The sequence below is a fragment of the Cnephaeus nilssonii genome (genome assembly GCF_951640355.1).
Source record: "Cnephaeus nilssonii genome assembly, chromosome: 20".
Taxonomy (NCBI): domain Eukaryota; kingdom Metazoa; phylum Chordata; class Mammalia; order Chiroptera; family Vespertilionidae; genus Cnephaeus; species Cnephaeus nilssonii.
Window position 1 is genome coordinate 39,062,832 of NC_137091.1, and position 20,791 is coordinate 39,083,622.

Consider the following 20,791-nt stretch of genomic DNA (forward strand, 5'->3'; position numbering starts at 1 on the left):
ACCCAAGGCTCAGGTAACCAGGGCCGGCTGAGGCTTGCGCTGCCAGCAGTGGCAGCAGCAGAGGTGTGATGGGGGCATTGCCTTCCCCTGATCGTCGGGTTGCCTCCTGCCCCTGAGGGCTCCCGGACTGTGAGAGAGGGGGCAGGCTGGGCTGAGGGACCCCCACTCCAGTGCATGAATTTTCATGCACTGGGCCTCTACTCTATAATAATAAAAGCGTAATATGCTAATTAGACCAGATAGCCGAACGACCTTCCGGATGTCATTCCAGATGTCCTTCCAGATAAAGCCACTATGGCAGGGGCTGAGACAGAGGCGGTTAGGGGCGATCAGGCAGCCAGGCAGGTGAGCAATTAGGAGCCAGCAGTCCCAGATTGCGAGAGGGTGCAGGCCAGGCTGAGGGACCCCTCCACCCACCCCCATGTACGAATTTTTTGCACCAGGCCTCTAGTTAAAGATAATATAGATCTAAAAAAAACTATATACTAGGTAATTTCCTAGTATATAGAACACCTTTAGGGTTTGTGGTTATCATCATCATCATCAAGGGTCATTGTACTCTGTGAGTTTCCAAACTAGTACAGAAGACATATATGCAGAACCATAGATTCAGAGCTAGAGAGATAGTGTGGAAGATCTCATATACCACTGAAAAGGGCTTCAAGCTGTACAAATGAGAGGACAACATTCATTTTTTTTAACATGGGAATGAAATTAGAATGATAATATAAGGAAATTAAACTGGCAACCATTTGAAAGTATAAATAAAGCAGAAAAGATTATTACTACAGTATAGAGACAGCTTCCCCCTCTGATCCTTTCCTCAAACATCAGAAGGGGAGGGGAGAAAAAAAGGAACACTCATCCAGAATCTGACTTCTGTCATCCCACAGGACTAAGTTGGATGCTGCCTTATGAGAAAACAAAAACAAAAACATTTTAACTGAGTGATGAGTAGGGTGGGGCCCTATTTATGACACAAGAGGGCAAACCCCTCCCCTCTGGTAGAAGAGTGGTGGGCAACCAGCCTCCTCCTGTATCTAATCCACAGGAGTTGGGGCCAGCAGTGGTCAGCCCACTTGCCAACTGCCTAAAAAAGACCAGGAATGCCAGGATAAAGGAGTGGAACCCAAAGAGAGGTGTCATCATGAGGAATCAATGAGGCATCTGTGACAAAGGAGGCCTGGTGGGGGCCAGAAGGATGAAGCCTGGGAGAGCCACATCTCCCATGAGGGAATTAACAACAGTGGATCCAGGTTCTAAGTCAGTATCTAGACCTGACTGGGAACCTGAACCACACCAGATACCTATCACCCAGCCAGAGCCTGACCCAGAAAAGACACCCACAGCACAGCCAGCATCTAAGACACAGCAGGGACCCGATACCCAACAGGAGCCTGCTTCCCAGCAAAGACCCCTCACTCAGCAGGAGTCCCTGGCCCAACATGAAGCTGAATCCCAGCAAGAAACTAGAGCCCAACAAAAATCTGCTTCACAGCAGGAAATCCTTGCCCCACAGGAACCTGCACCACAGCAATCACCTCCCACCCAAAGGGTGCCCTTCACTCCAGAGGGAGCTGCCTCACAGCAAGGACCTGGGACAGAAAAAGAATCTAAAACCCAACAGGAGCCAGAAGTGGAAGAGGAGCCTGTGGCTCAGCCAGCACCTGGCCCACCAGAGCCACCTCTAGCTCAACAAGAAGCTGGATCAACACCTCCTTCCCAAACTGAATCTATGTCCCAAGAGAAAGCAGGACAGTCAGACCATACAGGCCAGCAAACAGCTCCAGACAAATCCCAGCATGGATCTCTGATCGAGTGGGGATTTCTATCAAAACTTCACGAACTATCCATACAGAGGCCGGCCTCAGAGTGGAAGACCTTTCTTGAGTGGATCACAGATTTTGACTCAGAATCAGATTCCGGGTATCCGTTTGAGACCGATTCGCCAGCTGTGAAGGATGGACCAGTGACCCAGGGGATGAAGCTGGACCTCAAGGAGAAGCCTGGTCGTGAAGAGATGTCAGGAAGCGGTGGGACATCAGCCCAAGGGACGCAAACCAGCAACCAGAACCACAGACACTCCTGGGACTCGGGTGAGTTGCGCTTGGAGGAACGGGAGTCCCCCAGGGACGGTTATTCATTCAGTCAAGAAGTACTGAGACCCTCCATGCCGGGAGCAAGCCAGTGCCTTTCCCTTCCCTCGTCCCCTCCCCCGGCATGTCACCTTTAGCTTCCTCACTCCCAAACTCCACGCGCCCTTCCTTTACCCTATAACTTTAAAAAAAAAATTTTAAATAGAAGAACTACTGAGAGCTGCCTATCTCAGGTCAGCTCAGGTGATTCCCTCAAAGGTTCCGTGAGACAAAGACCAGCAGCCCCATTTGATAGATGAGGAAGCCGAGGCCTTGAGATGGAAAGAATCTGACACGACGGGGGGCAGTAGGAAGTGGCCAGGCCAGGATTCAAAGCCAATGAGGCTGCCTTCCTTCGAAGGATTTGAGGCAAATCAAAGCGTGAAAAGGTCCTGAGCTCAGGGCCAGAACAACAACGAAGCCCAATTCGGGGGCAGACACCAGAGTGTGCACCAGGGACACGGGCTGGAGGGGGCGCCTTACCCTCGGGGAGTTTCCATCCGGACTAGGCCCCGTCTGTGCCTTAGCCATCCTTGAGCTGTCCGGGTCTTCCCTCCGCAGCAGGACACGTGCTCTCCTCCCCAGGCTGGCCCCCCAGACAAGTCCCAGTCCAGCCAGGCCTGAAGGCCTTATGGGTTGTGTTCGGGAAGGGCGAGCCTAGGAGAGGAGCTGGGGGGTCTGCCAAGTCCCAGACAAGGTCGGGGCCAGAGGAAGGCAGAGTTGGGGGTAGTGGGAGGGGATAGTGATGGCTGCCTGCCCTCCCTCCCCTCCTCTGAAGCAGTGAGAGGGGGATCTAGCTCCCATCCCCATTCTCTAGGCTCCAAAGCCCTGCCAGGCAGAAGCAGGCATCAAGTTTTCTCCCTGGAATGAGGGGTTGCTTGTTGAAGTAGCCGGAAGCGGGAAAACTTGCAGCCCCACTCCGGAAGCTGAGGGCCGCACGGGCACCGGTGGCCCAGCCCAGAGGCCCTCCCCCCGCCCCCACCAGGGGCTGGCCCGTCCCTCTCAGGGATGAGAGGGTAATTGGTGTCAGGCCTTGGGAGGGTGGGAAGGAGGGGTGGGATGGAAAGAGAGGGAGAGAGGGTTCCCGGCGTCTTTCCGGTGCTGAGGGTGAAGGGTTGTGTCTCTAGGCCCCCACACCGCCGGGAGCGACCAGGCCGCCCCTCCTGAAGCGCCCAAGCGCCGTTGGAATGTGCGCGCATGCGCGAGCCTCGAGCCGCCACTGTTTCCCGCCTTTTCCCAGGCGCGCGCCTCTCCTATTGCCGCCCCTCCCTGCCCCTGGCCAGCGTCTTGGGGCTACTGCGCAGGCGCCTAGTGTTCTCCTTGCCTCTCGCTCTCATTCTTGGGGGAGAAGAGAAGGTAGAGAAAGGAACCTTGAGAGACGGAGCAATAAGAGAACTAGGAGGCAGGGGGGCGGGGAGAAGGAGGGGCTTCCCCCTCCAATGGCTCGCAGGCAGAGCCCGCCTCCAGCGCCGGCGTCCCGCCCCGACTTTGAATTGCCCGAGGGCCTGGCCCGCCCCCTGGCCTCAAGGTTAGGCTCCGCGGCGCCTCGCTCTCCCCGCGAGCGGGCGGGCCGGGAGGCGTCCTAAGGGATCCCTACATGGGAAGGTGAGTGGGAAGGCAAGGCCGAGAACCGACGTGTGCTAAGACCGAGGCGTCTGCGCTAGGGAGACAGCCGTGAGACTTAGTCCTGACCGAAGAAGGACGCGCTGCGCCGCCTCCAGGGCTGCATTTTTGTCGGTCGCGGGTCCTTGATGCGTATGAGGGGGCGGGGCCAGGCCTTAGGTCCCGGCAGCTGGGGGCGGGGCCCGGCGGTGGGGTGAGGCCCGGATAGCCCAGGGGGCGGGACCCAGAGCGGAGCAAGCCCAGGATTGGGTGGTGATGGGGGCCCGGCGGTGTTGGGGCAGCAGGATTGGCCCTCGGGGTGGGGCGTGGGGCTTGGAATTGGTCCCCGTGGGGAACTGAGGAGAATTGATGGAGCCAGCGTGGGTAGCGGAGCCAGCGGGGGAAGCGGGGCCCGCCGGGGCCCCCGGGGCGCCGGCCTCGAAGAATGACAAAGAGAGATCCAAGAGGCGAAGCCGCCGGCGATGGCGAAAAATCAAGGCCAAAGGTGAGCACGCGGGGGCCCGGCCACAGCCCGGAAGGAACCTTGGACATCCTGCGGGGAACTGGGGACTGAGTGGACTGACCCACCGCCTCGAGAAGTAGGGGAGTCCATGGACTGGCCCATTGCCGCTCTGCGGGGGAGTGCGGAGATGCTGTGAGCGGAGTAGACCCGCAGCATAGAGACTACCGGACGCTCCGCCACTGCCTTGGGAGGAGAGTCCTGAATGCGAGTCTTCGGGGCCAGAGTTCCCGCTCTGGCTCCGCACTAGCTGTGTGACCGTAGGCAACTCCTGCCCTCAGTGTTTCCCACCGGGGAAATGGTAGGAGCGCCCGATTTTCAGGTCTCCGGCACGCTTGAGAGGATAGATAGTAAGGAAGACGTTTATAAGCTGTTGCCCAAAGAGGAAGTTTAGGAGTGAGTCAGAGAAAGGTAGTAGTTTGAAAGGTGCCCCAGAGAGGGAAATGCCAGACATGTACTCCCAGCCCTCATTCATTCCATCCATTTCCTGTCAGTTCACCTGCTTGCTTCAGCCCCCCTTCCCTGGGGCCTAACTTCCTGACCCCCCACTCCTTCTAGGACTAGGTGGGGGGGGGGGGGGGGTTCCTGGGTTGGTTCCTGACTGCCCACTCTCCCTCAGGAGAAGGGAGGTCTGTCACCTGGGTTCCTAGGGTGCCACATTATTAACTGAAAGACAGTCCAGCGAAGACGGGCAGGGGCTGGCCATAATTCCTTGCTCAGTTCTGAATATTTGTCGATCCAAATGAGGACCTGTGGAGAGTTCCTGTGCAGACAAGAAACTGGCTTAGCCCCTGGGCCCCCAGAGACCCAAAACTCTCCATGGTACATCCCTGTCAAGGATAGAACTGGAATTGGCTCCAGATGCACATGCAGGCTCAGACAGGCTCAGGCTGTTGCCCGAGGGCATTGACTGTCACATAGCAAAACAGCATCACAAGCAGGACAGAGTGCCCAGAGGCAGGCAGTACAGACCATGGTTAAGTACATGGGCACTGGTTCTTCAGGCTACATCCTGTGGTACACTGGGCAACGGGCTCCTTCCTTCCCTGCCTCAACTTTTTGGATATGATAAGAGTGCCTGACTTGTAGGGCTGTTGTGAGGTTTGAATGAATGCAGTTGCCCCCCATTAGACAGCAAGCTCCCTAAGTGCGGGGTTGTGTCTGCCTTGTTTACCCTGCATTTCCAGAGCCTGCTATGCCAGGCACATAGACACTTAAATACTTATTGAATTAATAAGTAAAGGAATGTGTGAACTGGAACACTGGGACAATGATCATCGTGTTGCACTTGGGATTGTCATGGGGAGTCAGAATCCTCTTGGGCAGGACTTCCTGCGCAGGGCTGAGCCAGTCCTCACAAATCCATGGGCCCGCCCACTCACAAAGGTTCATTCCCCCAAGCCCTGAGATTTGCCTCTCATTTCCTGAGGTCCTGCCCTGGTGCCAGGTCTCAGTGGGGTGAATCATTCCCCACCCCTGCCCCAAGGGCATCCAGGCTGGCTGGTGCAGTCCTAGTCATCAGTTTGATCTTGCCAGTAACCTGATGACAATAGTGTCATTATGAGCACCTTATTTCCCAAATGATGACGCTGAGACTCTGAGGGAGCAAGGTCACCTGGGTTTTCTTCCCTGGCCAGTGAGGGCAGAGAGATAGCTGCCCCAGCCTCCTGAGGGCAGGGAGGGTGTGAGCTCAAAATTGCTGTGTGTCCCAACCTTAATTCTCACAAATTCATTCATCAGACATTCACTGAACACTTATGTAGGCCAGGCCTGGGCTCTTGGTGGTAAGGGCAGACACATTGGAGCTGTAGATGCAGACATTAATCAAATAATCTCACAAGCCAGATGTAATTATAAACTATGATGTATACAAGAGGGAAATTCCTGAGATAATGTAAGAGGGAGGCTTCCCAAAAAGGTGACATTGGACCCAAGGATGACTGCTTGGGCAAGGGGGGCAGGGGGACTGAGGGGACAGAATGGGCAGAAACCCTGAGGCCCAAGAAAGCAGCACATTACAGCACAGAGGGAGCTCATCGAGGGAGGGGAGGAAGAAAGGCTGGGCAGGCATGGGGCCCAGATGGTCTCTACTTTAGGAGACCGTGTCCAGGATGTGGAACTTTTTCCTGAGAGGAAGGGTTGGGCTGTTGAGAGTTGGGATCGTGTTTTAGAAAGAGCCTCTGGCTGCTATGTGGAGCAAAGACTGAAAGGGGCAAAATCAGAGACTGTAATGAGTTACAGTTATCCAGATATGGGAGCAGTGGGGGTGGGAGAAGGATCAGGTTCCAGAGGTTTCTAAGGGGGCAGAGTGGACGACTGGACTTCATGATGGATTAGCTGGGGATAGGAAATGGTCAGGATGATTCCCTGGGTTCTGGCTTGAGCAAATGGGGAGTGATGCTTAAGCCACACACACACACACATACTAGGATATGCACAAATATCTATATATATCCATACTCATACATACGCAGGCTGAGAAAAACACACGCAGACCGTGACACATGCATAAAAACATGCCTTCAGATATGCCAAGAAACAGAAAAACGCACAGATTGAGAAAAAATGTCAACACAACCACAGGCCAGGACAAATAATGGCCATGACCCTAACCTATGTATGTACATACATGCATGTGAACCTCAGACACACTCACACCTGACCACCCAGAAAGCACACAGCTGAGACATGACAGAGAGAAGGAACAACACTCAGATCCACCATCCTTGCTGGTTCTGTGACCTTGGGCAGCATGCCACCTCTCCAGGTCTGGTTTCTCATCTGCCAGAAGGGGTGATAGTAGTCCTTCCTCATGCATCCTGGGGAGGATAAAATGAGTTACTTCACAAAAAGCACACAGAGAGATCAGTGCCTGGCTCACTACAGTCAGTCCTTAGAGTACTGTTTGCTCTGGTGGGAACACTTGGGGAACTGGCTACACTCACTGGCCCCCCTTCTTCACCTGTACCCAGGCATCCCCCATGCAGAAACCCTTATTCTTCCCAGGCCCCAGACCTCGCCCTTCCTCCATCCTCCCCGCACTTCTTTCCCCCATTGCCCTGCTCAGTCCCCAGGGGCCAAAATCCAGGCCTGATTCAGCTGCCCCGTGGCTCTCTAGGGCAAAGGGCTGGTGCCCAGACAACAGGACCCTTCAGCCCTACCTCTGTCCCAGTCCTCGCCCATGGCCCTGGTGGGCCTGCCCCTGCCCCAGTGCCCTCTGCCTGGGATTCTTGGCGAGTTTCTGGCAATCTCAACATCCCTTCCTGCCAGCTCCACCCAGCCTAGCCCCCGGGGAGCTGCCTAGACCAGGGCGAAGGGCAGAGCCCTAGAATCATGAAGGCCTGGGATCCAGCCTATTCCCCAGTGCTTTGTGCAAGTCCCTGTTCTGTGCAGGTCTCCTCTGTCCTCATCTTCAATAAAGAACCCTAGCGCATGAAGGGAAGTAAATAACAGTGGGTTTATAAAGTGGGAAACCACAGTCTGTTAGGCAATAAATACCACACGCTGGCCACGCTCCAGGCACTGTGCAAGGGGTTTGGGTACAGCAATAAAACAAAGTCCTTGCCATCAGGGAGCCTATAAACTGATGAGGGAGACAAAAAGCAAAAATATAGTCCATTGATTAGTGTGCTAGCATTTGGTACCACAGAGGAAAATGACCCAGTACGTACCTTGGTGAGGCCATGTGAGAACCACCAAACAGACAGCTGTAGATCAGGCTGCGCAGGCGGCAGGCAGGATGGCCAAGTGCAATTTCCAGATGAGGAAACCAGGCTCATCCAGGACACCTGGTGAGAGTTTGGGCCAGTGTCCCGTTGTCACAGCCACCAAGCTTAGAGTTGCCTCCAGAGGCCTCTGTCTGTCCATCTTTTGTCTGCCCTGGGGAGGGGTGGTCATCTCCCAAGCTCCCATCCATCCCCTTCTCCCTTCCACTGGGCTTTCTTCCTTCTTCAGCTATTTGCTGGGCACCGTGATGGGCCTGCCGTCATGGGGATGGGTATTTAAGGGGGAGAGACAGGATTCACCTCCAGCCAAGCAAATGACACTGAGACTTCAGGGCCTCTCATTTGCACTATTCCCTTCCAAGATCCTGTACCCAATTTTGTATTTGTGATTTTATATTCCTTTTCCTCAACAGCCCCACTTCCACACATATAAGCTTCATAGTTCTTATAAGCTTCACCGCTCTAAATCCTGATTCTGCCCCTGGGGAGAGACAAATAATACACGTGTAAACAAACAAATGTGTAATTACAAATGTTTGAAGTTCGAGGAAGAACAATTTAAGTATGTTGGCAGAAAGTAGTGCTGGGTGGCATAGCTCCTTTAGAGATGAGCAGTTAGGGAATGCTTCTTCAAGGAGATGACAAGCTGAGGACTGAAGGGCAAGAAAGAGCTGGCCAGGCAAGAAGCTTGTGTCTCAGCCTTGCTTTCCCCACATGTGAGGTAGACAGAAGAGTCACAGCAGCATGTGCTGCGAAGGCTGAGTGGCAGGTACAGGATGCCAGCGTGAGAACACCACACAATAGGACCTGTGGCTCAGGCCCCCAGCTGGGCTTGGAAATACCTATACTCTGCTTTTGTCCTCCCAGGAGGGTCAGGCAGGGCTGGCTACCCACTCTTTCCCCAGCAGCTGGGCTGGCTCTGCCAGGGCCAGCCTGGGGGGATGGGAGTGGCAGGAGCTGAGATCATGGGGCCTTTGCTCCCTGGATCCACCCTGGAGAGAGGGAGGGCAGCCTGGCTGGGTGAGAGGGGACAGTTTGTTCAGCACGAGGGCTAAGACAACTGGGTCCAAAGGGGACTGGGGGCCTGGATTCCTGGTCTGAGGGAGGAGAGAGCTAGGGGCCTGGACTCCTGGGTCTGAGGGAGGAGGGGGGCTGGGTACTCCTGGAGATTCTAAAGCAGAATTGAACTGGAGCTGGGAGCTGACAGGGGGGCAGGGAGTTGGGCTCCATGCTCTGTTTACAGCACGTGGTTCTCACTGTCCCCTGTGGGTTGGGAGGTGGATCGGTGGCCACACCCTGGGCAGGCTGGGCCCCTCCCCGGGTTTATCGCCCCAGGCTGCTACTGGCACAAGCCACAGTCCCACAGTCCAGCAGTCCTAGTCTCGGAGCAGCTCTGAAGAGGCCTAGAGGGGTGAGTGCACAGCCAGCTGAGCAACAGGAATGGCCCTGGGAGACTGGAATGGCCACTGGCAAACCCGAGGGCCTGGAAGGGAGAGGAGACACCTTCTGGGAGGAGCAGGGGGCCATCAACCCAGGAGCCAGGCAAGGTGCTGGGTGGGCTGCAGGAGGGAAGAGTCTTTGGAACCGAGGGCATCCCCAATCGGGGGGACCCTCAAGTGTGAGGAGTCAGGCCTAGTCCAGTTTCTGAGGGCCAGAGCTAGAGGCCCAGCCTCCAGAGCACCGGGAGGGAGACATGGCTCTGGATCTGGGTTTGAATTCCGCTCACCGCTTTTATGTATGTCTGTTTTTTGTTTGGTTGTTTGGGTTTTGTTTGTTTTTTAGAGAGAAAGGAAGGGAGAGATAGAAATTCGATTTGTTGCTCCACTTATTTATGCATTCATTGGTTGCTTCTTGTATATGCCCTGACTGGGGAATGGAACCTGCAGTCTTGGCATATCGGGATGATGCTCTAACCAACTGAGCTACCCGGCCAGGGTGCTTTACCTTTTTTTTTTTTTTTTTTTTTTCATGGTAAAGACTGCTTTATTGGTTGCAGTCAATAAATAATGATCCCTAAAGAAAAAATCAGTTATTTATCAGCTTACTGAATGAAATTAAACCAACTGATTACTGGGAGGATAACTAACGTCAACCCTGCTTCTTGGGAAGTGAAGCCTTAGCCAGCTGATATACGGTATAAGTAGTTCCACCAACTGAAGAATCATGGGAGCTCTATACAGGAGGGCATCAGCTACCCCACCCTTTAGATGCACTGGAATTCCATTGTCCTCCTGAAATAGCTTTTGTTTCTCTGGAACTTTATATTCAAACTGCCTGCGTGAAGCAGTTCTTATGATCCTCTGGTTGCCCTGGACTGAGAATCGAACCCTGGACCCTCAGTCCACAAGCCAACACTCAAACCACTAAGCAAAACCAGCCAGGGATCTACCATTTTTTAAAAATATATTTTTATTGATTTCAGAGAGAAAGAGAAAGGAACATCAATGATGAGAGAGAATCATTGATTGGCTGCCTCCTGCACGCCCCCTACTGGGGATTAAGCCCACAACCCGGACATGTGCCCTTGACCGGAATCGAACCCGGGACCCTTCAGTCCAAAGGCAGACGCTCTATCCATTGAGCCAAACCAGCTGGGGCTCTACCGTTTTTAATGCAACCTTCAGCTCCTTAACACCTCTGAGCCTCAGTTTCCTCTCCTGTATCATGGGATGCTACCACTAATAGCTGAAACGTAAACTGAGGCTGTCTGTGTCTCAGTTAACAAGGGCAAATGAACAAAAACACACACAATGCTCTTAACACAGGATCTGGCACAGAGTGAACTGAAGGTCAGTGGGAGCGATGAGTGTGAGTACTCTCATTCCAGGCAGAAGAGCAGAGCCGGCCCGTGCAATGTAAGCGGAGTGCACTCCAAGGCCAGAGCGTCCAGCTGGGAGAGGAGTGAGATGGAGTTTGGGACTGCACAGAGGAACAGGAAGGGAGCTGGAGTTTGGAGGGGGTTCCACAGCCAGACTTGAGGGGCCAGGAAAGGGCAAGAGTGACTCATCAGTTTTAAGTAAGGCTAGAACGATGAACTCCTTGGTTCGGGAAGAGAACTGGGCTTGGGACCAGGGTCCTGGGACACCATCAGGTGAATGGGAATGGGTGGGCTAAGAGATAAACTCTCCCAAATACTGGTGGAGGGGAAGAGCCTGTGGGCGATGCCTTGGGCCTGAGGAGGTAGGAGAAGGGCCTAAAATCCTGGACCAGCTGGAGTCCAGACAGAACTAGAAGGAGTTCTGGGCCAAGGACAGTAAATGGAGACAGAGGCCTGAACTCTTAGGTCCCTGAAAGAAAAAAAAGGGGGGGTAGGAAGGCTCTAGGATGTAGGAGATACTGGAGCGAGGGAACCAATAGGCAAGAGCAGGGACACCTGGGGAAGGACAGGCTGAGGGTTTGAACTCCTGGCTCCTGAGGAGGAAAAGATCTGGGTACCTAGGCTCCACTGTTGGGCCTAAAGGAAGAGGCTGGGTTCTGATGTGTATCTGAGGGAGGAAGGGGATAGAGCCTGGACTCCTGGGGCCCAGGGCCCCAGCTGAGCAAGGTGTGATCCAACCCTCTTAATGAGCCTCTCCACTGCCCCCAGCCTTGCAGCTCATACACAACATGGACTTACGCACGATGACACAGTCGCTGGTGACTCTGGCAGAGGACAACATGGCCTTCTTCTCCAGCCAGGGCCCTGGGGAAACGGCACGGCGGCTGTCAAGTGTCTTTGCAGGTGTTCGGGAGCAGGCGCTGGGGCTGGAGCCAGCCCTGAGCCGCCTGCTGAGTGTGGCGCACCTCTTTGACCTGGACGCAGAGACGCCGGCCAATGGGTACCGCAGCCTGGTGCACACCGCCCGCTGCTGCATGGCGCACCTGCTGCACAAATCACGCTACGTGGCCTCCAACCGCCGCAGCATCTTCTTCCGCACCAGCCACAACCTGGCTGAACTCGAGGCCTACCTGGCCGCCCTCACCCAGCTCCGAGCTCTGACCTACTACGCCCAGCGCCTGCTGGCCACCAACCGGCCAGGGGGGCTCTTCTTCGAGGGCGACGAAGGACTCACCACAGACTTCCTGCGCGAGTATGTCACCCTGCACAAGGGCTGTTTCTACGGCCGCTGCCTGGGCTTTCAGGTGAGCCCTGCCCTACCCTGGACCCACAGTGAAGGCACCTGGTGGCCCTAACCCGGCCCAATAGTGTAGAATAATCACAAGGGTCATGGGTTCAGAAAACTGTGGAAACAGAAAGGGAAGCTGTCTGGGGCCTAGACAGAGCTACACCAGGAACTCAAACATGTGGCCCCCGGCTGCATCCACCATGTAGCAAGAAATCTTTCATTTGCAAAGCTTTTGCACCAGGTTCCCTATACTCAGAAGATCCATTCACTCTTCTGTGTTACCTCTCTGGCCCCTGAGATCATTTGAGACCCCCAAGAGGATAGTCAGTATTGTTCTCAAAGGCCCATTTGTAAGTGCATCACTGGACGCCTGGAAGGGAGGAGGAGGGGTGTGAGCCCCGTTTTACAGAGGTTCAACTGTACCCAGGTCTGCCTAGGCTTTTGGACTCCCCTAAGGCGCCGTAGAATCGGGATTTTCAGGCTTAGGGTAGGGCCAAGGAGCAGATCTCAGTTTGTGACAGGAAAACCTGGTCTCAACCCCTCTCCTCCCTGAACTAGGACCTTGACTTCTGCCCGCCTCAGGCCTTCTACCCTCTGCTTACCCCAAACCACGCTCAGGGAGACACAGCTCATCTCAGCACTAAGAGGGAGGCAGCAAGGAGGCCTTGCAATTCATAGCAAAAGTAGTTTGTGGACTCAGAGAATCGGGGGACCCTTGGGGCATCAGGCTCAGAGCAGAGACCCAATTGCCCCTCCCTGGGGTCAGTGCCAGATCCCCTAGTCCCCCAGCCACATCAGGGAACCTCACCAGGAGTATCTATAGCCCCTTTCAGACCCTCTCATAGCCTCCCCCCACTTAGGTGATAGCTGAGGTTAGCAGTTTCTCAGCCTCTATCCCACCCACCATTCCCCCTTTCCCTGTGGGGCAGCCCGTCTTCAGTGACCCAGCCTGAGTGCTCCTGGGAACTCCCCCTCACCTAAGCTGAACCCACAAATATTGATCAGCCCAGCTGGGCCAGCCAGCTCCTCCCTGTGTCCTGGCCGTGACCTTCAAGTCACGGGAGAGAGATCCTAGGGCCACTTGAGCCAGCAACCAGGCACAGTGGCCAGGCACCCCTGTGCTCTCTGGCCTACTGGGCCCCCAGCCAGGGGGAGGGCCAAGCCTGGCAGCTACTCTGAGGGCCCAACTGTTGCAGGAAGCCTCCCCCTGTAAAATGTCAGCCCCAAGAGAGCAGAGGTCTCCCTTATCTGGGTCTTGCTCAGCCCCTGCTCCAGCTCAGTGCCTAGTGCTCAGTATTTGCTGAACGAACAGAAGAACCCGGCTGGTCCTGTGCCCACCTCCTGTGGCTTTTTCCCCTCTGATCTTGTCTCCCCATCCTCTGTCTTCCCTAAGCTGCCTGGCTTCTCCCTCAGGGACTGTCTCCCCTTTGGCTGTCTTTCTGCCTCAAGATCTCTGGCCCTAGCTTTGACCATCTCCCATCTGTCTTCCTGTTGACCTGTAACTGATCCCCATTGCTGTCCACACCTCATCTCTGTCCTCGCTGACTTTCAGGAAATCCCTACATCATCTTACTCCCAGCTCACAATTCTCCAGTGGCTCCACCCACAACTGGAGTAAATCTAAATTTCTCAGGCCCTATGTGATCCCACTTTGCTTCTCTGACCTCACCCTGACCTCCCCACCCCCAGTCACCCTGCTCCAGCCACAATGGCCCCAGGTTTCCCTATCCACGCTGAGCAAGGCCCGCCTCAAAGCCTTCGCACTTGCCATGCTCTCTGCAAGGAACAGCCTTCCCTCACTTCATTTGGGTCCCTCCTCAAGTCCCTCCTGGAGACCATCTAAGTAGCCTAACCCCTGGTCATCATTCTATGTCCCCTCCACCTATTGCCTTTCAAAGCATTAGTCATTACTGGGTATTATATGGCATGTGCCTAGAGCAGTGCCTGGCACACAGTAGGAGCTCAGTAAATGTTTGTTGAATGACTATGTCTGCCCCTCACTCCTGCCTGTCCCTAGTCCCTCTCCTGGGCAGTGGGTGACACAGCAGCATCTCTCCACAGTTCACGCCCGCCATCAGGCCATTCCTGCAGACCCTCTCCATCGGGCTGGTGTCCTTTGGGGAGCACTACAAACGCAACGAAACCGGCCTCAGTGAGTCCTGGCCAGGCGGGCCCTGCCTGTACCACCCCTGCCCTCCCTCCCCCCTCCCTCTCCCTGCCCCTACAGCCTGACCTGCCTGGGCCTCTTGACACCCTCCCGACCCCCAGGTGTGACCGCCAGCTCCCTCTTCACCAGTGGCCGCTTTGCTATCGACCCAGAGCTGCGTGGGGCTGAGTTTGAGCGAATCACTCAGAACCTGGACGTGCACTTCTGGAAAGCCTTTTGGAATATCACTGAGATCGAGGTGCTATCGGTGAGCACGGGGCCTGATAGGGCCCTAACCTGTTACAAGAAGGGGACACCTCCGGTCTCTGCAGGGCTCCAGGCCCAGGGATGGCACATAGGGAATAACTGGGGGCTCCAGCTGCCCATCCCCAGTGCCCTTTCTGTTTCCTCCCACCAGTCTCTAGCAAACATGGCATCGGCCACCGTGAGGGTAAGCCGCCTGCTCAGCCTGCCACCGGAGGCCTTTGAAATGCCACTGACTTCTGACCCCAAACTTACAGTCACCATCCCACCCCCCTCGGCCCACATGGGCCCTGCACCAGTCCTCGTCAGGCTCATCTCCTATGACCTTCGTGAAGGACAGGTAGGGCCCCTGCCTCAGCCAGGAACAGGTACAGAGCAAGGGGCACCCTCACCCAGATGCCCTTCTTTTTTCCCTCCGTGCTGTCTCAGCTCTCACTGCTCACACCTGCTGCCCTCCTGTCTCTCTGAGTACATCCCCTTGGTGGGGGGAGGCCTAGGCAGGCTGCCCCAGCTTCACCCTCCTCCTCCCTCACCCCCAGGACAGTGAGGAGCTCAGCAGCCTGGTGAAGTCTGAGGGTCCTCGGACCCTGGAGCTTTGGCCACGCCCACAGCAGGCACCCCGCTCTCAGTACCTGGTTGTGCATATCCACGGTGGTGGCTTTGTGGCCCAGACTTCCAAGTCCCACGAGCCCTACCTCAAGACCTGGGCCCAGGAGCTGGGCGTCCCCATCCTCTCCATCGACTACTCCCTGGCCCCAGAGGCCCCCTTCCCCCGCGCGCTGGAGGAGTGCTTCTACGCCTACTGCTGGGCCATCAAGAACTGCGCCCTGCTCGGTGAGCCCAGCCCTCACTGCCACCCACTCTGTTCCTGCCCCAGCCTGCTCCAGCCCCCAGCCCACATTGCAGGGGAGTGAGCCATCTTGTTTCTCAAGCCTCAGTCTTCATCCCCTGCCTCCCCTTCCATCTCTGCCACCTGGCCGCCCCCCACTGCCCACTCCTCCATCTCTGCCTCAGCGCTCTCCCCATTCCCCACTGCTCACCCAACTTCCCATCAACCACTTCCTCCTCCCCACTCCAGCCCTGACACTCCATCCCCCCAGCTCCCCCGTGGTAATCTCCTCCGACCTTTTCTTTCCTGTTTCCCACGTCTCCAGCCCATTGTTCCAGCTCCTCTGACATTCCACTTGTGACATTTTGGGAGGCACAGAGCAGGATGGGACTGTGCCCATGCCACAGAGCCCATGGCCCCCTGTCAGCCTGAACCCTGGCTTCCATTTCCTGGCCTCGGTGCCCCTCCCTCCCTCTCCCCCACTCCCACCCCCACCTTGCTTCCAGCCTCCCAAGCTTCCCCTCAGCCTCCTGATCTGTCCAGGCCTCTCCATGTCCTGAGTCGGCCTGATTCTCTGGTCACTATCCTCCAAATAGGTCCAAATCCCTGCCTCTGTTTACCAGTCTCTGACCTTAGGGTTGCGCGCGCGCGCACACACACACACACACACACACACACACACACACACACACACACGCTCTGAGAGCCCAATGCTCCTGGACCAGAGCGGTCTTCCTCCCTGCCAGACTTGACCAAGCCCCTCTCCAAACCAGGCTCAACGGGCGAGCGGATATGCCTCGCAGGGGACAGTGCAGGCGGGAACCTCTGCTTCACCGTCTCCCTTCGGGCAGCAGCCTACGGGGTGCGGGTGCCAGACGGCATCATGGCAGCCTATCCAGCCACAATGCTGCAGCCCACCGCCTCTCCCTCCCGCCTTCTGAGCCTCATGGACCCCCTGCTGCCCCTCAGCGTGCTTTCCAAGTGTGTCAGTGCCTATGCTGGTAAGGCCCGGCGCTGGGACCTGGGGGGACAGGATGCCCAGGGCCTACAGGGCAGGGGCTAGAGCCCTGTCTCCTGGGGCTGAGGACAGGAATCGAAGGCTCCTACTGAAGCCATCAGCTATTCCTGTGTTCCCGGGGCATAGATTCCTGAAGCTCTGGGGTTGAGACTGGGTCCAGAAAGAGAAGAGACCAACCCAGCCCCACATACACTCCGCAGGTGGGGAGACAGAGGAAGACTCCACCTCAGACCGGAAGGCACTGGGCATGATGGGGCTGGTTCAGCGGGACACAGCCCTGCTCTTCCGGGACCTCCGCCTGGGAGCGTCCTCGTGGCTCAACTCCTTCCTGGAGCTCAGTGGGCGCAAGTCCCCCCGAGACTCGGTGCCCATAGCAGGTAAATGAAGCCCTCCCCACACACCCGTCCAGCATGCCCAGGAGGGACAGCCTGGCACACCACAAGATCTGAGGGTGGAAAGAGGCTGTGCCCTGAGGCCCTCAAGGAAGCAGAGGTCACCTTCCTGGTTCTGCCCCGTATCTGTCCTGGTCCCTACCAGGAAGCCTTGGTTTTCCACAACAGTCCACAGCCCGGAAATTCAAAGACTTCTGGCCCCCAGGTCATCTCAGTCCCAGGAACTATATGACTTAACTTTCCAAACAGCCTTTCCCAGAAAGGGACCTCAGTAAATGCACAGAAGGCCTGTCCCAGGAGGGCCGTCGGGTGGAGGGCAGCCCTCTTAGATTCTTTCCAGACTTTTAACAGCAGCACGTGGAGGTAATATCCCTGCTGCAGAAGCTAACCTGGGAGGCTAGGGCGGGAGAGCAGCAAACTGGATGGCCCTCGGGAAGAGGAGGAGGTTCCCAGCCGTGGGTGGGTGGCAGGACACTCAGGCAGCCCAGAGTCACTTCCACCCAGGAATCCATGTTTTCTCACCTTTCACATTTTAAGGATTTTAAAACATAACCAACTCAACTTATTTTCTAGCTCTCACAAATCAACAGTATTTTCTGGATAATAGGAATGCATATTCAAAAGTATATGAATACTCAGAAAAGTATTCCAGTTAGTTGTTTTATTTTAAATTAAGTTTTGGTTTTTAGGATAGTCAAATGGATGCAAATAAACACACACAAAACCAAAAGGGATTTGAATTTTAGGCACGTGGACCATTGAGCACTGGAGTTTTTCTTATAGGATAAAGGTAACAGGTAAACCCCCAGAGCCCCCTGCAGACACACCACCAGTCTAACTCCCTACATACCAGGTACTTGCTGGGTGATGTGAACCTTGCTTTGCTCCTTGTGAAATGAGTACAATAAAAGTGCCTGCCTCATAAGGACTGCATGCACCTATTCATTCCAAGCACCCAGCAAAATACCTGGTGGGACACAGTAGGTGCTCTTAGAGGATGCCGGCACCCCTGACTAGCTGGACCCTATGACTCTAGTCAATAGTTCTGTTCCAGTGACCCTTGGGTCACAGAGCACTTATGCAGTTATTTTTATATCTTGCATTTTGCCTCCATGGACTTATAAAGACTGAAAAATATAGGCCTTGGCCCTAGTGATAAATAGCATGATGGGTCTGATAAAATTAAGGGACCTGAGGCCAAGGTAGGCACACAGATGGGCCAGGGGCACATCTGTAGTATCATTTGGGTACTTGTTCCTGGTCACTCACAGGCAAGGGATAAAACTGAAGAGCATAATGGACATTTTGGGAGTAGATCTGTGTGGCTACAGGTGTGGGATCCCTGGGAATCTAATATGCCCCCAAGCCTCTTTAGCTCCCTCTTTAGCCTCCTTTAAAGCCATTGCAGGCCTTATTCCACTTTGATCCATTCATACTCTGTCAAACAGCCATCAAAAGATGACTGGGCCTCATGCTGGGCCAGGAGGCTGCGGGAACAGGGTGCCAGGCCTGGTCATAAAACAGCAGGACTTAATCCAATATCTTATCCCACTGAATCCTCAGCACCTCCTCTGAGGTAAAGATTATTTTTATCCCCTTTGTACAAATGAGGAAACTGAAACTCCCAGAGGTAAAGTGACTTGCTCTTAACCTTCCCAGTCACCACACACACACACACACACACACACACCTCCACTAGAACAAGGCTCCACCTCCAGGACCACACAACTCTTTCCGCCTCCCCCTGGAAGTTGCAGCCTGGGCACCTGAGTTCCCACCCCCAAGGAGGGTGTCTGGGGGAACACTCCAGGTCTCCACAGCCCTAGGATGCAACTCCGCCTCCAGAGTTCTCTGCCTTCCCTATGACCTTCCCTGCTAGCCACCCACACCCCCAGCCAACACAGCTAGGCCAGTCTGCAGCCCCAGCCGGCCCCTGACCCTGCTCCTCTCGCAGAGTCTATGCGGCGCAGTGTGTCTGAAGCAGCGCTAGACCAGCCTGAGGACCCAAAGGGCACGGACTCCCTCAAGAACCTGACATTGCATGACCTGAGTCTCAAGAGCAGCTCCGAGACATCAGGCACCCCTGAGCTGTCCCTGTCGGCGGAGACACTTGGTCCCTCCAAGCCCTCAGACGTCAACTTCTTACTCCGGCCTGAGGATACACCAGAAGAGGTTGAGGCCCAAGATGAGCTGAGCCCCGAGGCCTTGGACAAAGGCCGGGGAATTCGTGCCACTTTCCCTAAGGGCTTCCGCCCGAGGCGCTCCAGCCAAGGCCCCACTCAGATGCCCATCTACTCGTCGCCCATCGCCAAGAACCCCTTCATGTCACCTCTGCTGGCACCTGAGAGCATGCTGCAGACCCTCCCGCCTGTACACATCGTGGTGAGTGCCAGATGGAGCAGTGAGGAGGGTGGGTGGGATGCAGGTGCACCTGTGGAAGAGAGCTCCGGGGAGGGGGGAAAGGTCAGTAGCCGGGCCCCAAGGGACAGCATGCCCCCAGGAAGGAACGCCTGGCAATGGAAGAATGGAAGGGAGTCGGGGCTGCAGTTTTCTTTTGCCATCTTGCTAGGCACCATGGGGCCGTGGGGCAGCCACAGGGCTTGGAGAGTCAGGGAAGGGAACAGTGGGTCCTGGGGGAAGGAGAAGCCGGCAGAGGCCCGGGAGCCCAGTTAAACTCATTCTGCAACTCCCCACCATCCCTCCACCTCTCCCTCCTCTGGCCTCGCATGTCTCCTTCCTCTGTCTGCCCCCTTGTCCCCGTGTTTCTCACACACACACACACACACACACACACACACCCTTGGTTCATGCACGCGTCCCTGTGCCTCACCCCCTCTGTCCTGCAGGCATGTGCGCTGGACCCCATGCTAGACGACTCGGTCATGTTCGCGCGGCGGCTGCGCAGCCTGGGCAAGCCTGTGACGCTGCGCGTGGTGGAGGACCTGCCGCACGGCTTCCTGAGCCTGGCGGCGCTGTGCCGGGAGACGCGGCAGGCAGCCGCGCTGTGCGTGGAGCGGATCCGCCTGGTCCTCACTCCACCCGGCACCTCCGCGCCGGCAGCGCCGGTCTGAGCCTCGGACCAGCCGGCCGCGCGGTACAGGGGGGCGGGGCGGGGGAGGCGGCACTAAAGGCCTCTTGTTCCCACCTGCCTCGGCAGCCTTAGTGAATACTGTCTGTGCTCCGGGAGGGCCCGGGAGGGGGCGGGCTGTGCCTTAAGTCGGACGGCGAAGGAGGGCCGGGAGTGAAACCCTGGACTGGAGGAAGGGGCGCACGCACACCAGTCACAGCGGGACCTGTACTCCACCACTGCCTTCCCCTGCTGCTGCCGCCGGTGCTGGGGCGGGCCTGGCCCTACCGGCGGGTGGGTTTGTTTTTGTTTGTAAATAAAAGTACTTATTTAGTTTGGCCTCTTGCAAATGGGGGCGGGGTTGTCCATCGGGGGGCAGCATCGGACTCCGCTGCTGGGAATGAGAAAGCTAGGACTGGAGAGGTGAAGGCTGAGGGACCAACTTCTGGATTCTGAAGGAGGAGGGGCCTGTGGGCCTGGATTCCTGGGTGCAGAGATCTCCACCTCCCCACCGACTTAATCCAGGTAGAGCGCCAGAGGACTCTGGGTTTAGCTACTTCCCTTTCTCAACCCAGCGCCCAGCACCCACCAGAAGGAAACCCACACCCCAGAGAGAAGCGGAACAAAGCTAACAAGACACCAGAAACAAAAATTCTGGAGGCCCCAGCTCTGCCCAGCTGTGACAGCCACTCAGTCCCTCAGCCAAGACTCTGGGACCTCACCCTCTTGTCGGCCCTGGGTTTGGAGCAGGGGCGGTTTCAATCCACAACCTACACGCAAGGGACTCAGGGAGGATGGAGGATGGATGCAGACACAGGCTGCCACAGCCCCCATCAGGGACTCCACCTGTAGTAGTCCGGGAGGGCTTCACAGAGGAGGTGATCCCTGGCCTTAAAGGATGAACACACGTTTGTTTGTTTGTTTTTAATACATTTTTATTGATTTCAGAGAGGAAGGGGGAGGGATAGATAGAAATATCAATGATGA

General features: G+C 55.9%; 1 protein-coding gene and 1 pseudogene across 4 annotated transcripts; one reads left to right on the plus strand and one right to left on the minus strand.

Annotated features, from left to right (window-relative positions):
- Nucleotides 1–1,185: 1,185 nt before the first annotated feature.
- Nucleotides 1,186–20,580, plus strand: LIPE (lipase E, hormone sensitive type). Of its 3 annotated transcripts, none has more exons than XM_079759951.1 (10): nt 1,186–2,096; nt 11,569–12,104; nt 14,150–14,240; nt 14,357–14,502; nt 14,653–14,838; nt 15,038–15,332; nt 16,101–16,328; nt 16,546–16,722; nt 18,692–19,119; nt 19,584–20,580. In XM_079759951.1, the coding sequence occupies exons 1-10, from the start codon at nt 1,202–1,204 to the stop codon at nt 19,806–19,808; spliced, it is 3,207 nt and encodes a 1,068-aa protein (XP_079616077.1). In that variant the 5' UTR covers nt 1,186–1,201; the 3' UTR covers nt 19,809–20,580. The 3 variants fall into 3 exon arrangements, with proteins under 3 accessions (XP_079616077.1, XP_079616076.1, XP_079616075.1); XM_079759950.1 differs by lacking the exon at nt 1,186–2,096 and adding an exon at nt 3,272–3,740 and having other exon boundaries at nt 19,584–20,573; XM_079759949.1 differs by lacking the exon at nt 1,186–2,096 and adding an exon at nt 3,751–4,242 and having other exon boundaries at nt 19,584–20,572.
- On the minus strand, nt 9,073–10,648 carry LOC307092419 (cytochrome c oxidase subunit 7A2, mitochondrial-like; annotated as a pseudogene). The gene is made up of 2 exons: nt 10,586–10,648; nt 9,073–10,291 (listed from the first exon to the last, which is right to left on the minus strand). The product of its transcript is annotated as a cytochrome c oxidase subunit 7A2, mitochondrial-like (transcript).
- Nucleotides 20,581–20,791: the final 211 nt, after the last annotated feature.